Genomic DNA, 25479 nt, shown 5'->3' on the forward strand with positions numbered 1-25479 from the left:
TTCGCAAACCTTAACCGTCAAATCTCTTAATCTTCCAATTTCATCCGGGCACTTTCATTTCACTTTAGCGCCCCAGGCCACATACCAGACGACTAAAACTAGCGTTTCTCTTGTTTTCCCCTCCCTCTTACAGCCTATCCTTTGCAGATACGCAGAATGGACTCCCATCAAATGGTTGCTGCATGCGTACCTGAGGCGGTTTAGCAACGTTCCACCACTGTCCGATGCAAACGAAACTTTTCTGAGACAGCATCACCTGCGGCGGAAGCATCCATGTTTAGTAGTGTTCCGATTTTACCGTCCCGGTCTACAGTACACCGCCATCCACGTACCATGACTTGTACACAGCCCTTCCCAACTAAAGCACAGAGGACGTACGGTATGAGACAACCAAGCGCAGTTTAGCGGAAAAGAACCGAAACCAGGACGACGCCCGATTTGTACGCACCGAAGTGCCTCGAGGGTTAAGGATCGTCCAAACTGTTTCCGCCACACACAGACACACACAGGCGCACGCACAAACTCACCTCTGCTGCACGCCCATAAATGTGCGGACAAACGTGACGTATGGCTATGTACTACTATGCTAGCAAGCTATCAGCAGTCGCATGCGGTACTCGCTGCCGGCAAGGATTAGCACGCCGCCAGCGGACCAATCGCACCAACCGGCAGGGCCAGGGCGGCAAGAAGGACGACGATGAAGACTCCGACGATAATAGCAAAGATAAAAAGGTAATTGCGATCTCGCGCACAAGATACGCGGTAGCTCGCCCGCGTGTGGACAAAAGGGACTCGGATTCGGTAGGGTGCGCACCGGGACCACTCACCTCCCCAGCAGGACATGCACGGGATGCTCGTTGATCGTGTTATGCCGGTGGAGGTCATGTGAATATGTAACAAATCTAGCACACCGCCCGACGTGCAGAAGGTGTATGAAAAAGCTGAAGATAGTACGTACACGACCACCCGTTTGAAGTATGCAAAAAGGGCCCTTACCCTCTGCCGTGAGGGTAACTCGTTCACGCTGAGGCTTTTGCAATCGGCTTCTCCGGCTAGTGCAGGCGCACCGTGTCAAGAGGGATGAAAGGTTTATCTTTTTCTTTTTCGTGCAGGTACGGCCACAGTCAACTAACGCCCGGGAGTCTCGTTTGCATTCACCGAATGCCTGAACGTAATAACGGCATGATAAGAAACGAGCATCTCGGTGATTGCTGCTCGTAGCGCTCCCAAAGTCTGCCAGCTGTATATCTATCTGGGCGGGGTGAAAATGTCACCACGCTAACGGTGCCACTAATCAGTTCAGTTCACTGGCGTTTGTTAGTTTGAAAGCTCGTTGAAAGTGCTGCTGCGCCTGTGTTTTGTGCAATAGGTCACAGCACACACTATCCCCGTTTGGATGGCGTACATGTGGTTCTGTGCAGGTGTTTCGTAGGGATAAAAGTACCGTCAGCCTAATCACGAGAAATGTCAGCAGGAAAGCAGAAACCGACGCACTACAACACAAGCCAATGAAAGAACCTTCCAAGAAGGTCCGATGGAGTGCGATGAAATTTGAAACGAAATCAATGTTCTCGAAAAGCACAACTCTTTGGATGTTGACTTTTTGCGTGAAATTGAATCTCAAATACTTTTATAATGCTATTATGGTGAACTTTCATTACTATTCAGAATCAACTTCTTAGCTCGAAATAGCCACTTTAACAAATTTAACATTGGAGTGCCATAAACGTGAAGACTTTTCGTACCATGAGTTGTTCTTGCTGAGCATTTTCCATAGACTTATAAAATATAGGCCTAGCACAAATTAGCTTTCGAGCAGCTTCGCATAAACACGAATACGAGGATACAAGGATAACTACAATTATTCAATGCTAGTTAAGGTTCTGTCGCTGTAAGAGATTTGCTGAGTGTAACCTACCAAACTTTAAGTAAGCCCTATTTGCGTCAAGAATTTTGCTAGTGAATCCGCTAACGGTGATGTCTTTATTTCTAGCTTTCATTCGCAAATCAGCAAATCGGAGTGTGCTTAAACACTGATGACTAAGCAATCTGTCCAAGCCATAAGCTGGATTTACTGGGCAAAAAAAGTTTACCTTGGTCGATAAATCTGTTAGAGACTAGGAACAAATCACTCTACTGCCTCCGGTGCGTTTCTCTGACGTATATTCACCTCAACATTACACACACAAATTTTCATTAATATTGTAACTAGCTCGGCAAACTTGGGCAGCATTACGAATAAGCTCAATCCGTGTTTAAGACTTGCCTGTTAAACTATTTCTTAATGACTCGAGGCTGAATTGGTAAAAGCTATTGATTTTTGCTTGGCTGTCATTAAGTGAAATTGTTCGTCTGAGGCTATCAATCAATCATTGGATAGTTTGTTGATTGACATAATGATAAATATCGCGTTGAATCAAACTACACATCAACCACGATCTGTCAGTGTGATAAGCAATAGAACGTGTTAATCCCTCACAAATATAATACATCATGAATAATCATGACCAACGCTCTCACCAACAGTGGAATTGCTAGCATCTTCTCAGAATATTGCATTTCGGTAATCCAGTCGCGTGTGGTGCGAAATGCCACCACCACAAATATGCATTACTGGAAAAACATTTTCCCGAACTCAGCCGGAAGGTGTTACCTGCACGCAGTAATATTACTTTCCCCCTTCATGGCATTCTATCCAATTCGTAAAAGTGACATTACGCTTCAATAACACCAAAAAAAACTTTCCTTCCGCCATTTCGAAACACATTTTCCTACGAGACGGCAGCGCATGTAATTAAATTCCCACATCAGCATCACCCATGGACACGCGACGCCATCCGTGCGCACCGTTCGCCACCAGGCAAGGGTTTTTTTTCGAAATTAGTCGTGATTGGGCTGCACAATCGTACACCCGGTTCATTCGTCGTGTTGCTCGTTGCTGGGTGAAGAGAGGCACAGAGGCACTGAGTCGAGAAAAGGAAAAGAAAGCAAACAGGCATATCCACCGTATTCCTGCCGGGGATCCTGCCGTGAATACGTAAATAACTTTTCAATGATGAATCATGGATACTTGGCTTTATCCTTATATTAGTGATTTTTTTTTTTGTTTTTGTATCTACTCGTTTGCTGGCACTGGTACCAGTATCACCAACTCTGCATTCCTAAGTAAGCAATCAGGCTGGTTTCATGCATATACGAAACGAGCTTTTTGCAAAACAAAAATGGCTTTGATTCGATTTATTGCCAAACGGACTAGAATACGCTCAGCCGGACCCATCTACAATCTAATGCAGCAGCACGATGGGCCAACTGTGTAAATCTCGTGGAAAGAATGGAAAATGACTCCCTACCCCGAGCATAGGCGTGAAGCTGTGCACATATGTTTACGTCACAAGCACTATTTCATATTTTGTCCACATTCGCTACGCCACATTAGGGCACATGACGCACTGCCAGTTGTTAAACAGTTCGCCCATACGTTCGCTTTAATCATGCCGTTACGTTAACTTTGTGGCGTGGAATAGAGATTACTTTTGGGTACAACATGGCAGCACAGCCGATGCAATCGAGTACTGCACCACACACAGAAACGGCTATGAGGTACGGACTAATTTATTCAAATGATACTACCGATGCCGTATAGATTTTTGGTTTTAAATATTGCCCATGAATATTGTATAGGATGATTCCGTTATTAGCATGGATTATGCATAGGTGGGCCTTCGTACACCCCGGTAGCAATTTGTACGTTTTTAATGAAGCGAATGAATAAGGTATCTACCTAGTAGATATGTGTTGGAGCTCGTATGAGTTAGAAACCGAAAGCTTCATTGCTAAACATTACAGGATGGGGTTGGTTAGAATGATATCGTTAGTAAGCTGGGAAAGGAACAGATCCTCGGTTCCATTCCTCATATATAATAATGTGCCCAGGAAAGGTACACGGTTTAGGCATAAAAGGGGATTTTCCACATTAATTTCCCTGGTACGTTAGCAAATTTTCCATCAAATGTTGCTCCCAAAAACTAGGCTTTTTGGGGAACTAAATGGAAAAGGTTTAGTGTTTATAGAAGGAAAAGGTTGAACGATTCTAGACGATATTACGACATTCTAGACGAAACAATGCTTTTTCTACATATTTTGCTTTTCAACTGTTGTCGTGGACGGGTTTCATATTACATGGTAGACTATATGTGACTAGAATTTTAGACCTATGTTTCGGGCGACGTATCCAGTCCTTCGTTTGAGGGGACATAATCCAGCCATGATTGATACTGTATTAAGATAATGTATAGACGGCTTAAATATGCATTATTCATTAAATAACTAATTTGGCTCATCTACACTCGTTCATCCTTATTTAGACACTACTGCTTCAGAAGGTCTTATCCTCCCATTTATTCATCCAATTTCTTCAAGTTACTTGCCCGTAATGCGTACGGGATTCTAACCATGATTGGAATTGGCATCGGTTTTGTTATTAATCGCTAATACCATTACCCAGAAACCTCCCCAATACAAACTGCTCGTAATTACTTTCTTCTTAGCTACTTTTTATTTCGATTATTCTTGCTTAGCTTAGATCAGTTTTAATATAACAGTCTACATTTAACCGTTCAAATTCATATAAATTCATTCATATTCATAATAAAAATTACAATATAAAGAATTACATAACAAACGTCAATAACGCATCTTTGAATTTATACATTCATCAGGTCGGATCGGAAAAAAAACCCATTATGTCGACATAACATCTCCATCAGGAAAAGGTTGAACGATTCTAGACGATATTACGACATTCTAGACGAAACAATGCTTTTTCTACATATTTTGCTTTTCAACTGTTGTCGTGGACGGGTTTCATATTACATGGTAGACTATATGTGACTAGAATTTTAGATAATTGTCATTTGATAATTGCCAAAAAGAGCCAAAATACGAAAACCTTCTACCAACTGCCTTTAAAACCCTTCACACGATTCAAAATGCTGCTATAGAAATTAGATTCAATTTATTTGCTATTCCCCCCCTTAAACCGGTATTTAAGTGCTCGTCCCAAAAACACTTCCAGACGTATTTCTGCAAGCTTCCGAACCAGCAACATTTCTCAATATTTATAAAGTTCCCACGAAATACTACTTCACCCGTTTTCCGGGAATCTCCAATTAGCCGTATTCGAAATAATGCTTTGTTTTTTTCTGTGTGATTCTTTCACATTTCACTCCGCAGGCACTCACGAACTTCTTCTGCGAAAGCACCAACGATACTATTGTGATATCAGTGAAGTCGTCCGAGCAACCGGAAGTGTGCTGCGAAAGTACGCCAACCCTTGCGGTAAGTTTTGGTGGGAAAGCTCACCATCGTCAAACATTTAACGTTGTCAAAAAGAGAAAGAAAAAATATGGCGCACCCATCCGCAACGAGTGAATATAGCTGCCATAGTGGCCCCAACCCAACCCAACGGTCCCCCCAAGGGAAGTGGTACGCTTTTGGAGCAGAATCCAAATTTTAATCATGATCAGGATTCCTTCGCTACAAACAACAATCAACAATCACCTCCGGGGGGAACAACACAACCCGGCCCCGGGTTGGAAGCCGTAAATAAGCGTCGAATGAACATCACTCTCGTTGGTCTACATCACCGGAAATGTACGAGAATTGAAAAACTGCGCGAGAAATCGAAATGTTGTGTAGCGTTTAAATGTGAGCCAAGTCCTATCGAGGGCGTACTTGACAGGTGTAACACGAAGCGATGTGTTTCTGGTAGCGCAGTCACTCACCGCCGAAGATAGGTTTCCAAGAAGCGGATCAGATGAGTCAGTCGAATATTAAGTATGTGGGTTGATTTGGTTTACTTTCATACGCATTTGCTCATAATGTTCATGAAATATTATTGTTTAAGGGATAAAATAACAACGTATTTTTGTTCGAATTCTCCACCACATTTTCTCAAAGTTTTCGCCAAAACTGTTTTAATTTTAAATACTACATTTCTTTTCCGCATCCATTCTTTAAACTCGGAGTTCATGTCCGAATACATTCACAACACATAAATCACGGACGGATGATGTTAAATTAATAAGATTCAACATAATCCTAATCGTTAATCCATAACCATTCCTGCATTAGCACTAAAACCACGCCGAAACATTCCTAAAATGTTCCAGATCAATCAAACCAACCAACTCCGCCGAGCACCCGAAACCCATAATCCCTCCATTGGCTTTACTGCAGCAAAACAGACTCTCGGCCATCCAGTTCCCAAATTGATTAAATATTCTACTAATTCTCAACTTTCGCGCTACTGAATCTTTAACTTTCTGCCTCGGTCTTTAATACCTTGCGCAAACAGATCTCTGCCGGGTCTCCGGAACCCTGGCCGCAAACACGAATTCCTATTTCGGCCATATTTTCCACCGAAATTCGAAAGAACTAAGCCATATCAAAAGCAAATCCGAGTATGAAACTTTTCCCATTAAGGCTCATTCGGCATAATACTGTTCCATCAGCCGCAGGTCGGCCAAATTTCATCCACCGTGCTCCGGGGTACCTTTGCGGTCCCGGTTTGCTTCCCAGTCTCGGGGAAACTACGATAAAATATCAGCATTATCACTCATCTGAAGTTAATACCACCAAAAAACCCTAAACACACCGTAGCATAGTGTGGCCGTCACCGTCGGTTCACACTTCCACGAATCGGACGGTTCCCGTACGAAATGGATTCACCGTAAGGGTGAGAAGAAAATAGGATTTTCCCAATTAATATCTGCTATTTCGGTATTCTATTTTGCTACGCACGGACGGAAACCAATATCATGTTTCGATATTGTGTAAGCATTCCCGGCACTTCCCATTGTACTGCTGGTAGTCGGCACTACCAGCGCAGTCTTCCGGACTTCTCGATCCCCCAAAATCCAATTTCACCAAGTTGTCAGCAGTTTCTGTTCCGGACCCCCGTCCTGCACTGCAGGGGACCGTACGTCCGGTTCGATACATTTTGGTTCACCTCGTGCCCCAACCGTCCCGTGGGGCCAACGGTTTTTGCCCTCCGGTCAAACTCTGCTGGAACTCCCGGAGTAAAGGAGTGTTGCCGCTTGGAATGTTGCCCCAAAGGCAGATTCTTAAGATTTATTTGACACAGAACGAAAACGCCAACCCCAACCGTGCAGGGCGAGTGCTTTTGTTCGTTTTTGCCTCCCCGCAAGACGAAATGGCCATGAATAAGGTATGCACAGTTTGCTTACATGCTCTACCCAGTACATTCCAATATGTCTTTAGCTTTTTGACGGCCGACAACCTCATGACACATTCATTACATACGCCTGTTTAACACACACAAAACCGAGGCGCTACCGTCGAGGATGAGGTGGACTTTTTGTTTCTAGTTAAATCTCCGGCAGGAAAAGTTGTGCTACCAGTCGCAATGAAACATCGCATCGCGTTTAGGAAAGCAAAGGCAAAGGTGTGCGTTACACGAAAGAAGCTTACAAATACGATTACACTGCGGTTTGCGAACGGTTCCAGCATTACATTCATATTTCATATAACCGCATCCTACCAAAAATTCTTCACCATACAAACAACGTACCGTATTTTTGATCATATCATCGAGGAAAATATTACACCCCAAGCATTCGCCGCTAGGGGCGGCAAAAACGTAAAGACGTCGATGACAGACGCGTCCGTTCTTTGCAAGTCATAGGTTTTCGATCTCTAAATACATATTTATTATAGTGTAGGCCAAAAAAAAAATATGAACGAAACAAACACGGACGCGAGGTCGGTAGATCGTGCACAACAACAAAATCACACTCCAGTCGCTCTTGAACTTCAAATCAAATCCATGATTGATGACACGCGAGTGAACCGTTCTGCTACAACAGACTCCGGAGAGCTGCTTCCGTCGATCTTTCCTGTTTAGTTTCTCATGTCTGCTACGTTCCAAACGACATGACCGATGATGACTCTGTCATTTACTGGACCTTTATAGGCGAGAATTTTAACAGAGCACAGTGGTGCAAAAGGTGGTCATAATTAAAACAAACATTGGAAGCGGCTTTTGTTTTTTAATTATTATGTGGATGGGCAAAATTTAGCTTGTGAAGAAAAAAAATAATTTTGTTGTAATTTGAATAAGGTCAATGCAAGAGATCGACAAACTGTTTATCATTTTCACAGCATAGTGCATGAGTGCGTATCTGCAAAAACCATAGCGTAATGAGCTTTTTTTTATTCTTGTGTGCTCTCCAGGTAGTTCCAAAATATTCTGTCAGGTGGCGCTGAAAGAGTAATACGTTGGACTAATATTAATTTCAACCAGGCTGTGATATGTAAGCCGTTCGAAGCGATATTTTTGGATTGGAATGTGCAATATCAGCAATACCATATCAGTTGATTAGTAGAGGATAGCATTTTTAAAGCAATGAAAATTAAATTTTCAATTACAAATGATTTAATCTCCTAGCCGCGTATCGATGCAGTTTAACGATAAAACCAAATTCGTTGGTGGTTTTCAATACACTGATGTTTGACAAAGCACTTTGCAATTTAATTATTACAAACAAATTTGCTTTGCCACACGTGCGTATGGCTGGTGTAATAAATACGTTTTGCCAACCATGAAACACACTTCCGTTGATTAAGCGTCGGGACCACAATTCGTTCGAGTTTTCCCCATGGTTTCCCATGAGCATATCGCAACAGCCCACTGGCCCATTCGCGAGCCTTCCGCCAGAGTGTTTTGCGGATGGACACCATTTTCCCACGCTTTCTCGGAAAACGCATTATGCCAGACCACCATCGTGCGCGATGACCGAAGCATAAAGAGTATCGATACATTTACAGTCGGAACTGTTCGTACGGACGCCGACGTTCTACGCCAAACGAACGAACGGGCGCTTATAGCTGTCAGGAAATCAATTTCATCGACGTAATTCCCAGCGTCCCAGGGTTCCGAACCCAGCAGGAGGTCCCATTTTGTTGGGGGAGAAATTTTTCCTCGCCACTACATCCCATGCGAAACGTCCGTTGCAACCTGATTAAAATTGAAATGGATTCCACGTCGGGCACGGGCCGTTCCGAAAGGACACACCCGATTGTCTCTGAGCGACTCACCATTGATGGATTTTATTTCCATCTCCATTAGCGCGCTTCGATCGACCCCTTCGGGACGTTATGCGGTCCCGGGTACCTGGGTGATGTAATTAAATTTTTCCTTCTCCACCCGAGCGACAGATCGATCCGTGGATGTTACACGCACACAACTACGCCACAATCAATGCCGCATGATCCCATTTTCAACGGCACTTAAATTAGAAAATGAAAGGAGAAAGATGAGATGGCAAAAGACAAACAAGCAAACCCGGCAGCAAAACAAAAACCCCTTGAAAGGGACAGACAGCCTGGTGGATCTGGATGTATTCAGGGGGAAACGGTTATGATTCATCTTCAGCCCATCCAAAATAGCCATCCACCGAAACGAACGAGCGATCGACGGACGAAGGCCCTTTTGGATGGTTATTTGTCCACAGTTAATGTAGTAGAAACGGGTTCAACGTTTCGTGTGGGTTTGCTTTCGAATGCTTGCATATATTTCCAATGACTTTTTTTTCCTCGATGGTACGCGTTCGAGTACTGGGCTTACTCTAGCGTAAACTGTAACCAACGGAAAGTTTACATCCATTTTCAACCATCACAATAGGACGTGGAAATAATGGACGAGTCGTAATATCTGTTGAATCCAAACCACACCGTTATGCGGGTAATAAATAACATAATTTTACACTCTCGCTTCGGAGAACCTCTCTGCTAATCATTCGGGGATGAAGCAACGATAGTCCCGCATAGCCGAATGAGATGCGAAACAACTGGAAGGACTTACGAAAAACTTTCTTTATTTCCATTCTACTCTCAAGGCTGCTTGGTGGTAATTTAAAGGGACTTGTAAACCTATAAATATGCCTTAAGAATTTTAAACTAAAGCTCACTTTAACGTCATCCTGTGCAAGTTATGATTTCAAACATAACTTGATCTAAATTTGCGTATCCTAAATCAGAATCGCATTAAAAATAATTTAATGGTTTTATATACTGACAATAGGAGAGCTCATCAAAGCGGAAAAAATCTAAGCCCCGGGAAAATTGTCTTCAATGACCATTAATGTGCACCAGTGCCTTAAAGTAAGAAGCATGTTGTGGAGTGTTTTCATCGCTTCCAGTTCGTGCGTATAACGAACGAAGCCATTTATATCGAAACAACACTCTCGAAACCGTATGCAATGAGTGCGGTACAATGGAACCGTCATTAGAACAATGTTAAGACTGACGCAATGAAAAGCAATATAGAAATTAGGTCAAGTAAGGTTCATTAATGAGCATATCAAAAAAGTTCCCGACCGTTAAACGTATGAGCAACGAAGGCAACAAATAAACCAATCGTGAGAGCTTTAGCTGTAACTCATTAAACATGAAGTTTATTGAAAGCTACTCTCAACCAAATAAAATTTAAATGCCGTTTAGGATGAGTGAGTCACATGTAAGCTTCTTGATCTGTAAATTATATCCCATCGGGCTAAGTATTCGAATTTTTACGAGGTACAATAAGATCCTATGATGATTCGATTTGACTACGCTTTTACCCATAGAGAATGTAATTTGCGCCGGGGGAAGAAGGTTATTTTCCTATCCATTCAGCTGTCTACTACAGTTTTCTTGCTTCTTATCCGCTTCTTTAAATGATCCGTGAAATAATTAGAGCAACAAATCGACGGAACGATTTCTTTCTGGTGCTGCAAAGGAAAAAAAAGCCTCAGCGCTCCCCACATCGAACCGTTCGCAATACTCAATACACCACACTCACTCACACAAACTGTTGGCTTCATAATGGTTTTACTACGCTTTCTTATTGCACGCCTTCCCGAACTCCCAAACGATAAACAACCCCCGCACCACCGGTGTGCCACGTGAATTGCCCGTGAAACCAGCAGCACTCGCTAGGCAGTCTCGGGACGGGCGGCATTATGTACGGTAACGGAACCATTGTTTCCGGTCCGCTGGAATCGCTAATAGATTTACTGATGCCTGGCAATGTGGAAGAATTCGATCAGGTAAGCAGCACTTCCGGTTGTTTAAGGCCTTCCGTCAGCCCGGCAGGAAGGCCCCGACCCAGACACAGCAGGAATGCATTCCTTGTGCAGTAGACGTTCTGCGTCATTCTTTGTCGGGTGGAAATCTAATTGTGCGTCATTTGCATTTCGCTCCCACTCATACTCCCTCGTGTTCTTCCATTCTCTGTGCGTCATCTGCAGGACTACGTGTTTTCCTTTCTGCTGTCGGCCAGATTTTTCATCCGCTCGTACGAGCTGCTCGGGAAGCTGCTGGAATCGATACCGGAACCGGACCCGCTCGAGCGCATCGTGCCCCTGCTCGGCGTCTGGACGCGTATGTTCCCGTACGATTTTCGCGACGAGCGCATGATGAATCACGTCAAACATATCGTAGCTAGGTACGTCCAGCCAGACCAGCTGAGTTCAGTTGATTTGATGATTGATAATAGCCATCGCTCACCGAATTAACTATCTAGTTTCGGAAATTTTCACGTTTCCTTTTTTATTTCGGTTCGGCGTTCATGGCTTTTGCGCGAATACGAATGCGCCTTGCTTTTCCTCGGATTTTCCTAATTAACCTACCCTTGCTTTCTGCTGCGTCGACAGATGTGCGGACACCAAGCTCGCGAACGTGGTGCCCCAACTACTGTGTGCCTTGCTGGCTCGACTTACCGAGCTGGAAAACCACGAGGAAGAGCTCCGAAGCTATCAATCAACCGTAGACAATAAGGTAGGTCTGCATCCGTTTGGTTTGCGCATCGTGTGTCGCTCACACCGCGGTTCCGTGCATTTCCTCAGACTGAATCGATCAGCTGGCCGACGGCAACGCAACTAGCCCAGCTACTGTGCCGCATCGAGCGCAAGCTCGCCAAACACGTCGGTCCGGAGGAGTTTGTGCAGTGCAGCCCCAACCTGCTGAAAGACCCCAACCGGGAAGACTTTACACCGAAAACGGCGTCCACAGGCACATCCGGCGGATCCGGTGCTGGTCACGGAACATCACTCGACGGCAAGAAAACCTGCAACCTGGAAAGCTACCTAGAATGGTCGGCCCGATTGCGGTTGCTGGTGGCGAACGAGATACTGAAGGTGCGTTCCTTAGCGTAGCGCGTGCGGTGTGTGTGTGTGTGTGTGTGTGTGGTATTTTCATATTTACACATCCGGTCATGCACATCGATCGCGGGGCGATTTTGATTAACAACTCACCATTCCTTTTTCCGCGAACAGTGCCGAAACATTCTGGATCGCAACAAACAGTTCGAGCTGTGGAGCGGTGCCGCCCAATATTGCCTGCTCGTTGGAAACTACAACAGCGCAACGGCCATTCTGGAATCGTTTGATCTTCCACCCGTCGCCCGGCTGCAAGTCACGGTAAGCGTATTAATAATATTCCAGATAGAGATGTACCATTCTGCGCTCGAAGCATATGTTGCGGGTGATTCCATCGTTCCGTTGCGGTTTGTTGGCAAATGCATTGCTACGAGTTCGTTCCATCGTATGCTGTGCTACGAAATGTTAGTGTGCATCATAGCAGCTTCATAACTGTGGCCTTTTGAAGGTACCATACGAAGATGCTTACGAAAACATAAATACGGTTCGTGGTCGTTAAAACTTTCGGGTATAACAGTTAAGAAGTTTAGAGCAATATTAAATATCGCAAATAGCATTTGGCAGTTATGTTAAAAGCTATATTTTTTTAACTTGTTCTACAAGTCAATATATGTTATACCATTGAGTTTCAGCAATTCATTACATTTTAGGGTATTCCCATTCCAGTTTTAAAGTTGAAGCCATTTCTGGAATCTTTTCAAGTTGATCTCGAATTCATCCAGATATAGCTGGACTTTCAGAGTACTGAAAGATTCCACAATGATCTCATCTCAGATTCCACTTCCAAGCGATACGAATTTAGAAATGACTTTAACATTATCTTTTGAATCTCTCAAACATCTTACAAGTATTATATCGACTAAAGGGGTGGAAAATAAAATTATGATAAACAATTACCCACACATACATAAGTAACAACCAACGTCGTTGGTTTCAAAGAAGGATGGAATTACATTTGGTGTGTTTTCGAAGTACAATTATTTTCCCGTAAATTGGCATAATAACAAAGAGTGCATATAAGAAGGTCTACAACTTTCACATTGCTAGTATTATTCCACATTAATCCACTATTGCCAAAACGGGCACGTGTTCGGTATCATCAATTCTATAGCGCCCTTTTTGATACAGTCATTCCTCCAGGAATCTCCTTTAGATATGGATTCACTACTTCTCAGGACACCAATACTCAAGATTTGACCAGTTTCCCTGTGCATCGGATACGTAGGATGATCTCTATTCCATCTTCTGAGAAACTTCTGAGTTCTTCTGTTTCATCACTATCAAATTCTGAGTTTTTGTGTTTAACTGACAAAATCAGAGCCATCTATGGGTTCTGTTCTCGTTTAGCTGGAATGTGGTGAGGTGATATTTCAAATCTCTCCCATTAATAGAAATTTTTAGAACCTTTTAAATATGGCTCTTAAGCAAACTTTATCAGAAATAATTCTTCATCTGTTTGCTTCAAGCGATCGGCTATTGGAAAATATCTTATCGTCCTATTAGGTAACGTTTGGGGCATTTTTAACCTATTATTTCAACCTATTGTTATTTGCAAATCTAAAATCCAAATATCCACACAACAAATGCAGCTTTCTTTCAACTCTGTGGACAATTCTTTGCTAACTCTCAGCAAATCATAACCCACCATCGTTACAATAAAGTTTTTCTACAAACGAATCCATAATCCCTGCCAAGCGCATTAATGAAGCCGCCAGCATCGGTGGAGCTGTAATCCAATCAAGCCCTACGGAAACCACCCGATTGTTCCGGGTGCTAAGGCCGGCCACTCGATCGAAATCACTCAAACAGATTATGCATCCCGCAAAAACCGCGTACGAATGGAGTCATAAAAATTAATTAAACGAAAAACGCACTGGCCTGGAAATGAGACCATTGCGTACTACGGCGTGAAGGGCGGGATAGCAAAATCACTTTCCAACCCATAGCCCCCGAGGGAGTGCTGGTGCTATAATTTACAATCAATTGTAAAGAGCACTGCAAGGATTCTGCGAAAACTGCGCAGACCACCGGGATCAAGTGAAACAATGCACACCGATCCATTTTCCATTTCTGGAATCCTTTCTCAGCAGGCAACGAAGATAGTAAGAACGGAAGTTTGTAAAAGTGCACTTGAGCCGAAAGTATTCTGATCCGGTTCGCTGCCTTCCGTTCACGTCCATTGCATGTGCAGTGGCAGTGCATGCGATGCATTGTTTTATTTTTTTCTCTTTTATGCTTTCTCACCAGCAGTATCGACGCTGGGAGACATATATTCCGTACGCAAGGTATGCTCTACCGGATATTGCAAAGGTTTGTGCTGTTTTAACTTCACTTTTACCACAACGTTTTTGAAGACATAAAGAAGCGAAAAAAAAAACATCAACAGCACACATTGCCAACAGCGTAGGTATTTGAAACAAAGGCAAAACAAAACCAAAATAAATCAACAAGATTACATCCCAGTGAACCGTTGCAGTGCAATCGCGTACGATCGGTAACAAGCTTTCCGGAATCCTCGAAAACCAATCAACAAATAAAAAAGCACCCATATCCGTATACATACCCCAGCGCTCGCATAAAAGCCCAATATTCGCCAGCCCGACTGCAGCGTATGCTGATCTATTGGTTTGGCAGCTGCAGCCATAGCTCTCTCATGCGGACATCAAAGCATAGTGCGGATATGCCACGACAAGGAAGAGAGGCTCAGGAGAAGGCAAAGGAAATCCAATAATGCTAAAACAACTCTATTTTGTAGTTCGAAACTTTGTGTGTGTCGGATTGCTCGTTCTAGCAATTGTCGAATCGCGTTTAGTGCATTTTTTGACAATTACGATGCATTCGGTGCTGCCTTCAATCGTGAGCTTATACCAATCTCTGCAATCTGCGTTCTGATCTGATGCCTAACTTCATCGATATTGGCGTTGGATAACATTTCTTTCCATTGTTTTAATTGAAATTAATCGAAATGTAATTCAATGGAGTTAGGCTTCTTTTTTGCATCCCAAAGTTGTTTCTTTTTAATAAATGTACAACATAGCAAACATGAAGTAAAATTGAATTAGAATGTAGTTTACATTTCCATGTATGCTGTGAAACGGGGTAAATATTAGTTCAGGGGAATTGATTGAAATGCGTTCAATTCAAGGGAACAATTGGGTTTCATACTGCTATTGATGTTTTGCGATATGGTCAACACGTTGGCTATAAATTATCCAGAATTAGTTAACAGAAGGGGTATTGTGTTGTACAACAGGACAACGCCAGGCCATGTACGTCTGTAGTGACTCGCCTTAGTACAAAAGTAGTTATGCATTCTTTATCCAGTTTCATGTGTCTTCTGCAATAGGCCAAACTAGGATTACAGTTCGAAACGTGTTTAATAAAGCCTTGAAAGTCACGCAATAATAAAGGAGTACGTTAACCCCTACCCATTACTTACTACTACACTATCGATTATTATATCATTATTTTGTTTATTTTGCCATAACTGATAGACTAACTCGGTTCCAACATATTATTTATTAAAATTGTATTTTCATTTGCATTGTACATGCATCGCGTTGACTTACGTAATAACAACATAATCCTTTACTTTAGCTACAATGTAAGCTATTTTGACCGGACGTGACATCAAAAGTTGCTAACTTTTTCACACAACGCTAGGTGTTACCCGTTGAGCTGGATGCAGTTTTTGATGGTTTTTAAACATTTTTTTTTACAATAACCTTTTCCATCAACTTTCATTACATTCAAACGTGATGAATATAGCATCCAACCCATTTTCTAGAATCCATTTAAAATCACTATCAATATAGCTGAAGGAAAACGAAAATGAAAAAAATACCCTTAAACCCCCGCAAGTAAAAACAAAACTCCCACCAACGCTGTGTTGCACGTCAAGGGTGACACTTAAAATGTCCACCACAGTAAGCGGCACCCCGGTGTTGGAAAGCTCTCACGCTTCCAACCACTATCAAACTACTGTTGGAATCACGACACGATAGGGGAAAAACTGTTCGACAACAGAAGGCTCTCGATGAACCCCTACTCCGCTCTCACAAAGCCCCCATCGTCAGCAGCATCGTTGGCTGACAAGTTTCAATTAACTGGGACAAATTAGTTTCATTTTCTCCCATCAACGCCACGCCCTGATCGACCCGATCGGTGCCCGATGCCAAATGGCAACGCTGACGTCACCCGCTCGCCGTTCGTCTTAATGCACCGTTTTATGCTTTTATTTCTCGGCTCTGACCTTTTTTTTTCTTTCCTTTGTTTTACTCGCCTGCTGCTTATGTGTCGGACAGTGGAGCAAATTGTCATCGACAACGAGCCAACAGCTCGACTGTATGCAGCGGCACGCCGAAGGTTGCGGTAGCCTCTGGAGCAAACAGACGGAACAGCACGGAAATGGTGGCACCGATGGACGCCGTTCCATGCTGCAAACGGCGTTAGGCGATGGATCTTCCAAACCATCGACATCGAGCAGCTCGACATCGGTCGCGACCGGAAGCGGGGTGACCAGATCGACTTCCAACGAATGGGTCGTGATTCCGGTTTTTGTCGACATCATCAAGCTTGCCCTGAAGGCGAGAGAGGACTGTTGCGTACGGTGAGTCCACCCTCCCACACACACTCACACACTTAACCTACACACCTGTAAACGTAACAGCTTCCCCAACAGAATACCATTTGAACGGTTTGATACAGCTACAACTAGCTCTGCGACTGTCAGTTAGTGTATGAAATTACTCACATTTATGGTCCATCATCATGGGATCGCCTGGAACTGTTTAACAGTGTACTATTTATCTTACCCGTTTGTTTGTTCTTTTTCCGTCTCTCTCTCTCTCTCTCTCTCTCTCTCTCTCTCTACCTATTTCATTTTCTCCTTCCAATAACTGCACTCCCTGTCGGCGACCGAACGTTGGACGACTGTAGGCTCCCGAATGGTCACATAAACATGACAGCATTCGATCGATTGGCAGCCATCGTCGGAGCGTTTACCAAGCACATGATCCAGGTCAATCAAACGCTGCCGGACGTCGGACAGTACGCGACACTCTGTCAGTTCATGCAAAGTTGTAAGCTCCTCAACGAAACAGGTAAGCATCTGTGTTTATTTGTTTGCCTTTTGTGCTCTTTATTGGTTCTACGGTCATCCTTCCAGCAGTGTGTTTGGCTTTTGATCGAACATTCTGTGGCAGCCGGTGGAATATTTAACATGAAGTAGTACCGGATGTTTTTTTGTTTGCTCGTTGTCCGTATGGGTCCGTTGCTATTTTTGTAAATTAATACCCGTGACTGTCCCTAATGTCAGAAAATGTCAGCCCAACTTCACCCGAGACCAATTGATGTATAGGGCAATTTGAATATTTTTTTTTGTTCTGCTCATACTCCTCTTTATATTCATGTAATTGAACGTTGATGGCTTCCGGTTGCATCGGGAATGTGTCGCATGTGGTTATAAATGGAGCGATAGCAGAATAACACGCCCATGACATTATGATATTGAACGGCAGGTTGATCACACTACTGTCGGGTTGGCGATCAATCAAATATAATTCAATCAATGGGCTGCATCGCTTTTCATTTTTTCATCTTTGTTTAAATGTTCACGTTGAATAACAAAGTTGCTTAAATGATGCATGTTGACATAGCTTTTACGATGACTCCTCCACCAGGCGTCTCCATGAAGTTTATAATTTAGTTTTAAAAAATGCTTCATTTTGTAACTGATTTAACTTCAACCCATTAACGTGTCATTTTTAATTATGCTCTATTTAAATCTATCAATTCAAGACAAATTATTCTACACTTCGCGTAATATTGCAAGTAAAAATATTACGCATATCAAAAAACACCAGGCGTCTCCACTGGTGAAACCTAATAACACCCATAACAACTCTTTTGCTCATTGAATGAATTGTTTCATATGTGCAAGAAAAAATGCATTAAAAGAATATTTTTTCTTGTTTTCGCTAGAACGGCCAGGCCGTATCGACTTATTTTACCACGTAGCCGGATTGTGAAGTCCTTGCTACGGGGAAATGCTTAATCCGGATGGGATTTGGGTCCGGTCCGTTCGTGTAAAGACCAGCACCGCTACCACCGATAGATTAGATAGACCACCGTACCGCCCGTAAAAGAGTATTTTCTTCCTGCTTTTATTAAGTGGTTAAATCATTTTTGCCCAATAACGTGAATAGATTATCTTTTATATTTCAAATATAATATAAAATATAATACATTCATTAAACATTAGTAAACTGCACATTTTTGTAGCTTCAATCTCAAGCAAATATGGTATTGATTGACAGCTGAGTCGAACGAAAAATAGATCAATAGTATCCCTAAAAATATATTCCACCATACATTCGTTCAAACTACCAGGCGCCTCCATTAAAATTTGCGCACAAATTAAAATATATACACAATGCACGATTATCAAGCATTTGCATTAGGATTTAGAATCAAATTCGCGTTTCAAAATTATATCATTTGAAACTTATTTGCTCGACAATCCCTGCGCGTGTTTGAATGCCTAGCCGAAATTTACAATTTATGAACCCTACCGCGTATGTTCATAAATCAAACCCTTTCATCTCCTAAATAACTGCTATTTAATCGGTTGTTTGATCTTCAAACACTTAAGCGCCGTACACGGAGAGAAAAAAAGGAAGGCACAAACCGCGCCAACAAACAAGCTATCGTTTTAGCTGTCAGTGCTGATTGCGTTCATCCCTAAAACGTACCGCGACCGACAGGAGCATATTTTATGAGCAGACACAAAAAATCGCCCACAATCCTGAAACGTTTCCCCCCAACACGGTATTTGCTGGCCGCTGGGAAATGGGTACAACAAAGCAAAAACATAAATCACCACACACACACACACATAAAAAATCACCTTTCTCTCCATCGGCTCCACGGCCAACCACCCGGAAAAGCGACCATTTAGTGCGCATACAAATTGAATGTGACCACACACACACAAACAGTCACTGTGTGTTTCTTCTTAATCTGGTGATGCAGCTTAAAAATCGAAGCTTAATACGCAAGCACGCAAGCCGCTTAGAGCGTAGCAAACATGCGACGTCAAACAAACAAAAAAAAGCAGTCTCTCCAAACATGAACCTCACTCGGCAAAGAAACGACACGACAGAAAACTTCCCTATTGCATCGACAAATAATCGCCAAACCGTGTGGGGTGTTCGATCTCGCCTGTCGTTGCCATCGCGGATTCCGCTTCCGAAACACATATTTTATCAATTCATATGCATTTATCGATGATGTTTTGTGCCGTTCCTGCACGACCGACCGTGCAAGAGGTTCTTGCCCAGCGTCGAACCCGTGGGCCACCGCGTTTGCGCTTGTTTTGTATAGCGTCGCGAGCAAGGTTCGGATGAAAATTGGCATGTACAGGCAAAACCGCAAAGCAAACCACCCCGAGAGCAGTGTGCATTTTATTTATTTTTTCTTGTCCAAAACAGCCAATGTGGTTTCCCGTTTTTTTTTTTTGTTTTTACTTGCATATGCTTTTTGCTTCGCTCCGTTCCAAATGTGATTCCACTCGCATTTATTTCTGGTGTAAAAAGGTCCAATAAAAAAAATGGCCCGTCCCTCAGCACAAAGCGACCGGGAGTGAGGCAATCGCTACACGGGGGTGGGACAAAAATTCGTTTAGATTCAGCATCAACCCCATAAACCGAAACCGGTGTGTTTCCTTCGCGTGGATGATGGGGAAAGTGTTGACGAAAAAAAAGCTCCCCTAAGCCAATACCACATCGAAAAGACACGAAACTGGGCAACGATAAAAGATACTGCCAGTCCGGCAACAGCAACGACAAAAAAGCACTACTCCAAACCAACTGGGCCACATCCGGTGCATATTTACCTAAGCTCATGAATAAGTCCACCTTACCCACGGGGACAGTTCAACGTTCGGAACAGTGTGGCGATTTCCACCAGCGGGAGCGGATGAGTTGACGGGTGGATTTTCTCGTTCAACGCGCGCGCCAAAACCGTGAAAATGCGCAAGAAAATATCACCCCTCAGCCTATGCGCGCTGGTCGCTGTTTCTTGCTGCAATGGGACGTGTCATGAGCCCGAAAACTTCCACCACCGTGCGGTGTTCAACGTGAGGGCAATTTAACACCTTCACACACATTCACACCTCAACCCGATACGGACACGCCGGGAGACACCAGACGCGGGATGTTGATCCTGCCACGCTGAAACAGGCACACCACACACCTGCATCGCGTGTGCATATGCATTTTTCAGCAGCAACAGCAAACGTTGGCAGCTTAGCAACATCCCGCTGGGAATGCCAACCGTGGCGAGCAATGGTGTCACTACTGGACACTGGCCGTTCCACGGAAAAGCCGATACCATCACTTGGAAACATGCACCATGCGGAAACCATCGTGGAAGCACACGTCCCTCGTCGAGGTTCTGTTTCGAATTTGGAAGATGTGCACCACATATCGACAAAACAAAGCCGATCCGATCGCTTACTGGTTCTGGTGCCCGGAAAGTATATCACTTCCACTGCCCTCCGGAGCACCTTCGCGAAAGCGCACGTCTGGTCTAACGCTGGTTGGAATGAAATTTGATCCCGTCCACCCGGAACCGGAATTGGATTTTAATTCCCTTCCCGTTGTTAAATATTTGCAATACCCAACGGCTTTGGTTCATGTTACACAGGGTTGGGGACGGCATTTGGGAAGGGGCATTTGTTTTTTTTTAATATAGAACCATTCGTAGCCAGCACGGTGCGGTTCGCTCGACTGTGTAACAAATTGTGCTATGGGGAGGATGCTAACTTTGCTTACGTTGAAAAAATCATTTTAATCTTTTAGTGCAAATTGGAAATCGTTTGGTTAGAATTTAATTCAATTGAATCGGTACGTAATCTTCCCGATTTCTAGTCGGTCACGAAAAACGGGATATATTTCACAATTCGAATAAAAAATTGCTTCAATCTTAAAGTTCACCATATCATCGAAAATGGGCTTGAAATCAAAGAGGATCTATTTAGACGATATTCGATCTCTCGATTTAGGGTGTGATGAGCATTGAGTATTTGCAAGATCTCAAGTTGTGTTACTATCCTATTTTTCATAATTGGAACCCATCTCCGGGAACCTTCGAAATCGAGTGGAATAGAGATCAACTTCAACTTTAAACTTTATAAACCAAAGAGGATTGATTGTGTATTTTTTCTAATCTCTCTATTCACATGTCAACATTGTTCGGGAGCTTACAGAGATTACCAAATATTTCCGTTTCTTTGGCAAATGAATGATCTTTCTTAAAACGGACAGATTCAAAGTAATATCGATTTACTACGGATTTATTGTAAGTACTCGGGAGTAATCGGAGTGGTCATGAGCAGTTTTTAGTAAGCAGAGCAGTAAAGACCGGCCTAGGGTAATCGGAGAAGACTGTGAGATGTTTGGAACCATCCGGAGGGGATTCGTTGGAATTGGAGTTGGAGCGAATTCGTAAAACGACTTAGTAACGTTGTCCAAAGGTATCCAGTCCAATCATGAGTGGATTCGTTGGAGTTTGAGTTGTAACAATTTCGTAAATCGACTAAGAATTTGCAATGACTAATGCATTCGAAGTGCAGATCCAAAATAAGATTTTATTCCGTAACGTGCTTATAGTTAAGCTGAGTAAGAGTAGTAGTCCTTTGCTATTTTTTATTTCTGTATTGAATGGACAGCAAATACTCCATTGATAATCTACCTCAATCCATCTTAGCATCCACCGCAGTTATTGCTCAATTAATATGTGGTTAACCTTTTAAAAAGTGGAATCTAATCACAATAAAGTATAATCTAATAAGACACTCGTTTACCAAAGTTATGCTTTTCAAAACATTTAATTCATGAGCCCGCATTCAACGAGCTCGCTTATCATCACAACAAATGGCATCGACACTTTAAGATTCACTCACTGATACTATTTCACTTTCTCGCCCCACAACAAAGAAGCTGCCTTGGATTATGGGCACGATAAAGCAAAACTATACAATGCCATCCGCGAAAGCTGCTCATCCTCAGTCACAAAACTTTCGCCGAAGGTTCCAATGAATTTTCTCGATCATCCACCTTCTTCCGTTTTGCAAGCGTTCGTGAGTCACACAAAGTTTCACTCGCTGGAATTCCAATAAAGACTTCACAAAAAAAAAACGGCAAAATAATACCGTAAACGCGTTATCACCGTGTTCGACGTTCGCGGCACACTTGACGGTGGTCTGAGCAGCTGAGCAGCGAGTCTTGGCTGAAAGAGCACACATTCTCTGCCCGTCGCTCGTGCTGTGCCACCAAAGGGATGAGTAACATTCCATGCAAAATAGTTAATAATATCTATCAGCAGGCTACGGGTTTAAGTATTTCTTTGAACTGCATCGATCCGGCTGGGTGGCTATGAAGGATTACTTTCTTTCCCCCGTTTGCGAGAACCGTTAAATATGCACATCCACGCTAGTTATTTAAAATGACAACTTAAATAAATTATAACTCACAAGCTGCAACCCGCCATAAAACTTCAACTCAATTGCATTGGATCTGATTAGCAGTAAAGAGTTATAAAAATAAACACAATAGACTCCATCCATTCCATCTAACTCCACCGTATTTGGATGCGGTCTATCAGCACTCTACCAGCGAAAACCCCTTTTTGCAACAGTACACATGATGGACACACGGTTTGAAAATTTGCAAAATAAAAATGGCGAATAAATTTGGCCGGCAGACAATATGCATCATCCATCCTAGAACCGCTGCTGCTTTCGCCTTTTCTCATTTATTTTTCAACAAATCGAGTTAAATTAGACCCGCCAGACTGAAAAACCGTTGCGAGTGAAATTAAAAAGAAGAACGGATACATCCAAACTAGAATAATCAACGAAAATAGGCAGCAAATTGCAAAGAAAACAAAACATAATGTTGATGGAATGCATAAAAATGGGAGAAACGGAAAAGAAAGAGATAAAAACGTAAAACGTGTGATAAAAGAGAAATAAAATTAACTAACATCGTCTCCCGTTTCGGCCGAAACCGAATTAAATTACCACCGTCGAAACGTAAGCAGTGCATGCAAAGCTTCCAACACCATGCCATTCTTTTTGCTCTTTGAAAGATGATCCTCATTTCAGAAACCCTTTTTTATGGTGGCATTTATGTGTGTTTTCCATGTGTTAAATTGTGTTTCGGTGCTTACCAGGAAACTAACCGGACGTCCAGACTTTAAGACATCCTTCAAACAGTTTTCATGAGCTGTCTGCACGGCAACGAACAGCTGTTAGTAATACAAAACTTTATACCAGAGTTTAAAAGGGAAAAAAACCGCTGGAGGGGATCCATTCAATTGCATACGATGGTTTTGCTGCACCATCCAAACCGCACATCTATTCAGCTCGTTCAATAGCGCTTTACCGAACCAACCTAACGAAACTAATCAAAGTTGGTATTATCGCAACTTTGATCCCACGCTATGGATCGTTCGTCACACAAAAAATACCATCGGCTCCCCCCGACTGATGAAAGCCCGACGATCACCGGCAACCGCATGTCAGGGCAACCTGATTGCTCGAACTTCTGATTATCTGATAAATGGACTTTTCCTTATGGTGACCGACAACTGATACTCACGCCGGGAAGTTGGTGGCGTTTTTTTTCTACCTTAGCTTTACATTCCTATATTGTCACAGTTATCTACGCTCAATCTTCAGGCAAACTGTGCGAAAGATACCGCAAAACCTCGATGGACAGTTGGGAAAACTATCAATCTTTCCATCCCACCTTCCGCCGGTCACGACACCACCTTGATACGTCGGTCGTGCCGTGAAGGTCCGTGCGACGCTAGATGCAATTTTCGCTTCCTTCTTTGCACGCCTCAGGATGAAGCATCATACTTTTGTTTTTCATCAGTATCATTTCTTACAGATCGTTTGTGTGTGTGTGTGTGTGTTCCCCCCCCCTCCCCCGGCGGGATCGAAGCGCCAACCTTAAAACACCAACAAGCTGGCCAGCTTTTTCTCAACCACAAGCTTAATTTAATTTAACGTTAACCAGAGATAGCAAAGAGAGATGAGCAAAAAAAAAATACACCCCAACTCCACAAAGAAGTGTTCCGGATGGTAAAAGTCCTGCAGCTCGAATGGTGCTTTGGCAACGAGGAAAGAAATAGGAAGAGCAAACTACAATCCTTTTTGAAAGAATGATCAGTCTTTGAGCGAGTGGACGCCACCGTCTGGGGTTACGTTTTCGGGATAAAGAATGTTCGCATCCCGGAGTGATGATGCTAGAACAGTTAATAAAAATGCCATTCCAAGACACCGAGCGAACGGAGTCCCCACTACGAGCTGGTACAATAATGGCCGATGACGCTGGTCGTCCAACGGTGGAATGATTTCCGGGATGAAATGTGCCGGAGTAGATCGGACGACCAAGTCGACCCGGGTCGCACCGGGTTTGCATCGAAACGGGCAACATTGCAATGCGCACCGGTCACTTGCAAACGACAGTACACTGTTTGGCATTCGCAAACCCCTTGAATGTGCACCGGCACAGTGCTGGCTTCTTCCTGGCTATCTCTGCGAGATTTGAATGACTGCCTTTCGTCCTGAAGCACCGCTTCAATGGTCATCGCAACCAAGGACGTAGAAAAGAAAATTACAATTTTCTTCGCTTTATTAATAATATTTCTGACCCTTCTCTTCTTCTATTTTTCGCCTTTTCCCACCGCACAGAGCTTATGCTGGCATCGTTCGAATGTGAAGCACCAACGCCAGCCGAGAAGGAATTGTACGACGTTGCATAGCATTTGCTGCAACTTCTGCCGCTGCTGCTGCTGCTGCTGCTCATCTTCCAACACCGATGGACCACGTTCCAGACCTACCGCATGGGAAAGAGTCGGGGACCGGCTGAATGTTGGGTGTACCGCTACAGTGAATACGATTGTGTGCCACCGGAACACCCCGTTGCTCAGCAAGTGGATACTGATATTCGATTGCAATCGGCAAACGGAAATCGAGTGCATCAACTGTGCGCAATTGCATCGAACACCCTCATCCCCTAACAGCGGAACAGGAGCCGGACGGTCCAGCTCGGTTCTCGGCAGCGTGTACATGATGCGTCCCACTGTATGATACATCAGCTAGGTTTATTAGTTAGTGTTTCTTTTCCACACACCGTACGGTCCAGGGCCCGTGGGGCCAAACAATGGGGCAATAAAATTTTATTTCCAA

General features: G+C 43.3%; 1 protein-coding gene across 1 annotated transcript; it reads left to right on the plus strand.

The window, feature by feature from the left end:
• The first annotated feature begins 567 nt into the window (after positions 1-567).
• LOC128711975 (ras-GEF domain-containing family member 1B-like) lies at positions 568-25052 on the plus strand. Its single transcript, XM_053806868.1, has 10 exons — positions 568-732; positions 5233-5337; positions 10989-11108; positions 11310-11506; positions 11715-11838; positions 11907-12197; positions 12336-12479; positions 16523-16827; positions 17157-17320; positions 24982-25052. Exons 1-10 carry the CDS (start codon positions 568-570, stop codon positions 25050-25052), a joined length of 1686 nt encoding a protein of 561 aa, XP_053662843.1.
• Positions 25053-25479: the final 427 nt, after the last annotated feature.

The sequence above is a fragment of the Anopheles marshallii genome, chromosome 3, assembly GCF_943734725.1.
Source record: "Anopheles marshallii chromosome 3, idAnoMarsDA_429_01, whole genome shotgun sequence".
Classification (NCBI taxonomy): Eukaryota; Metazoa; Arthropoda; class Insecta; order Diptera; family Culicidae; genus Anopheles; species Anopheles marshallii.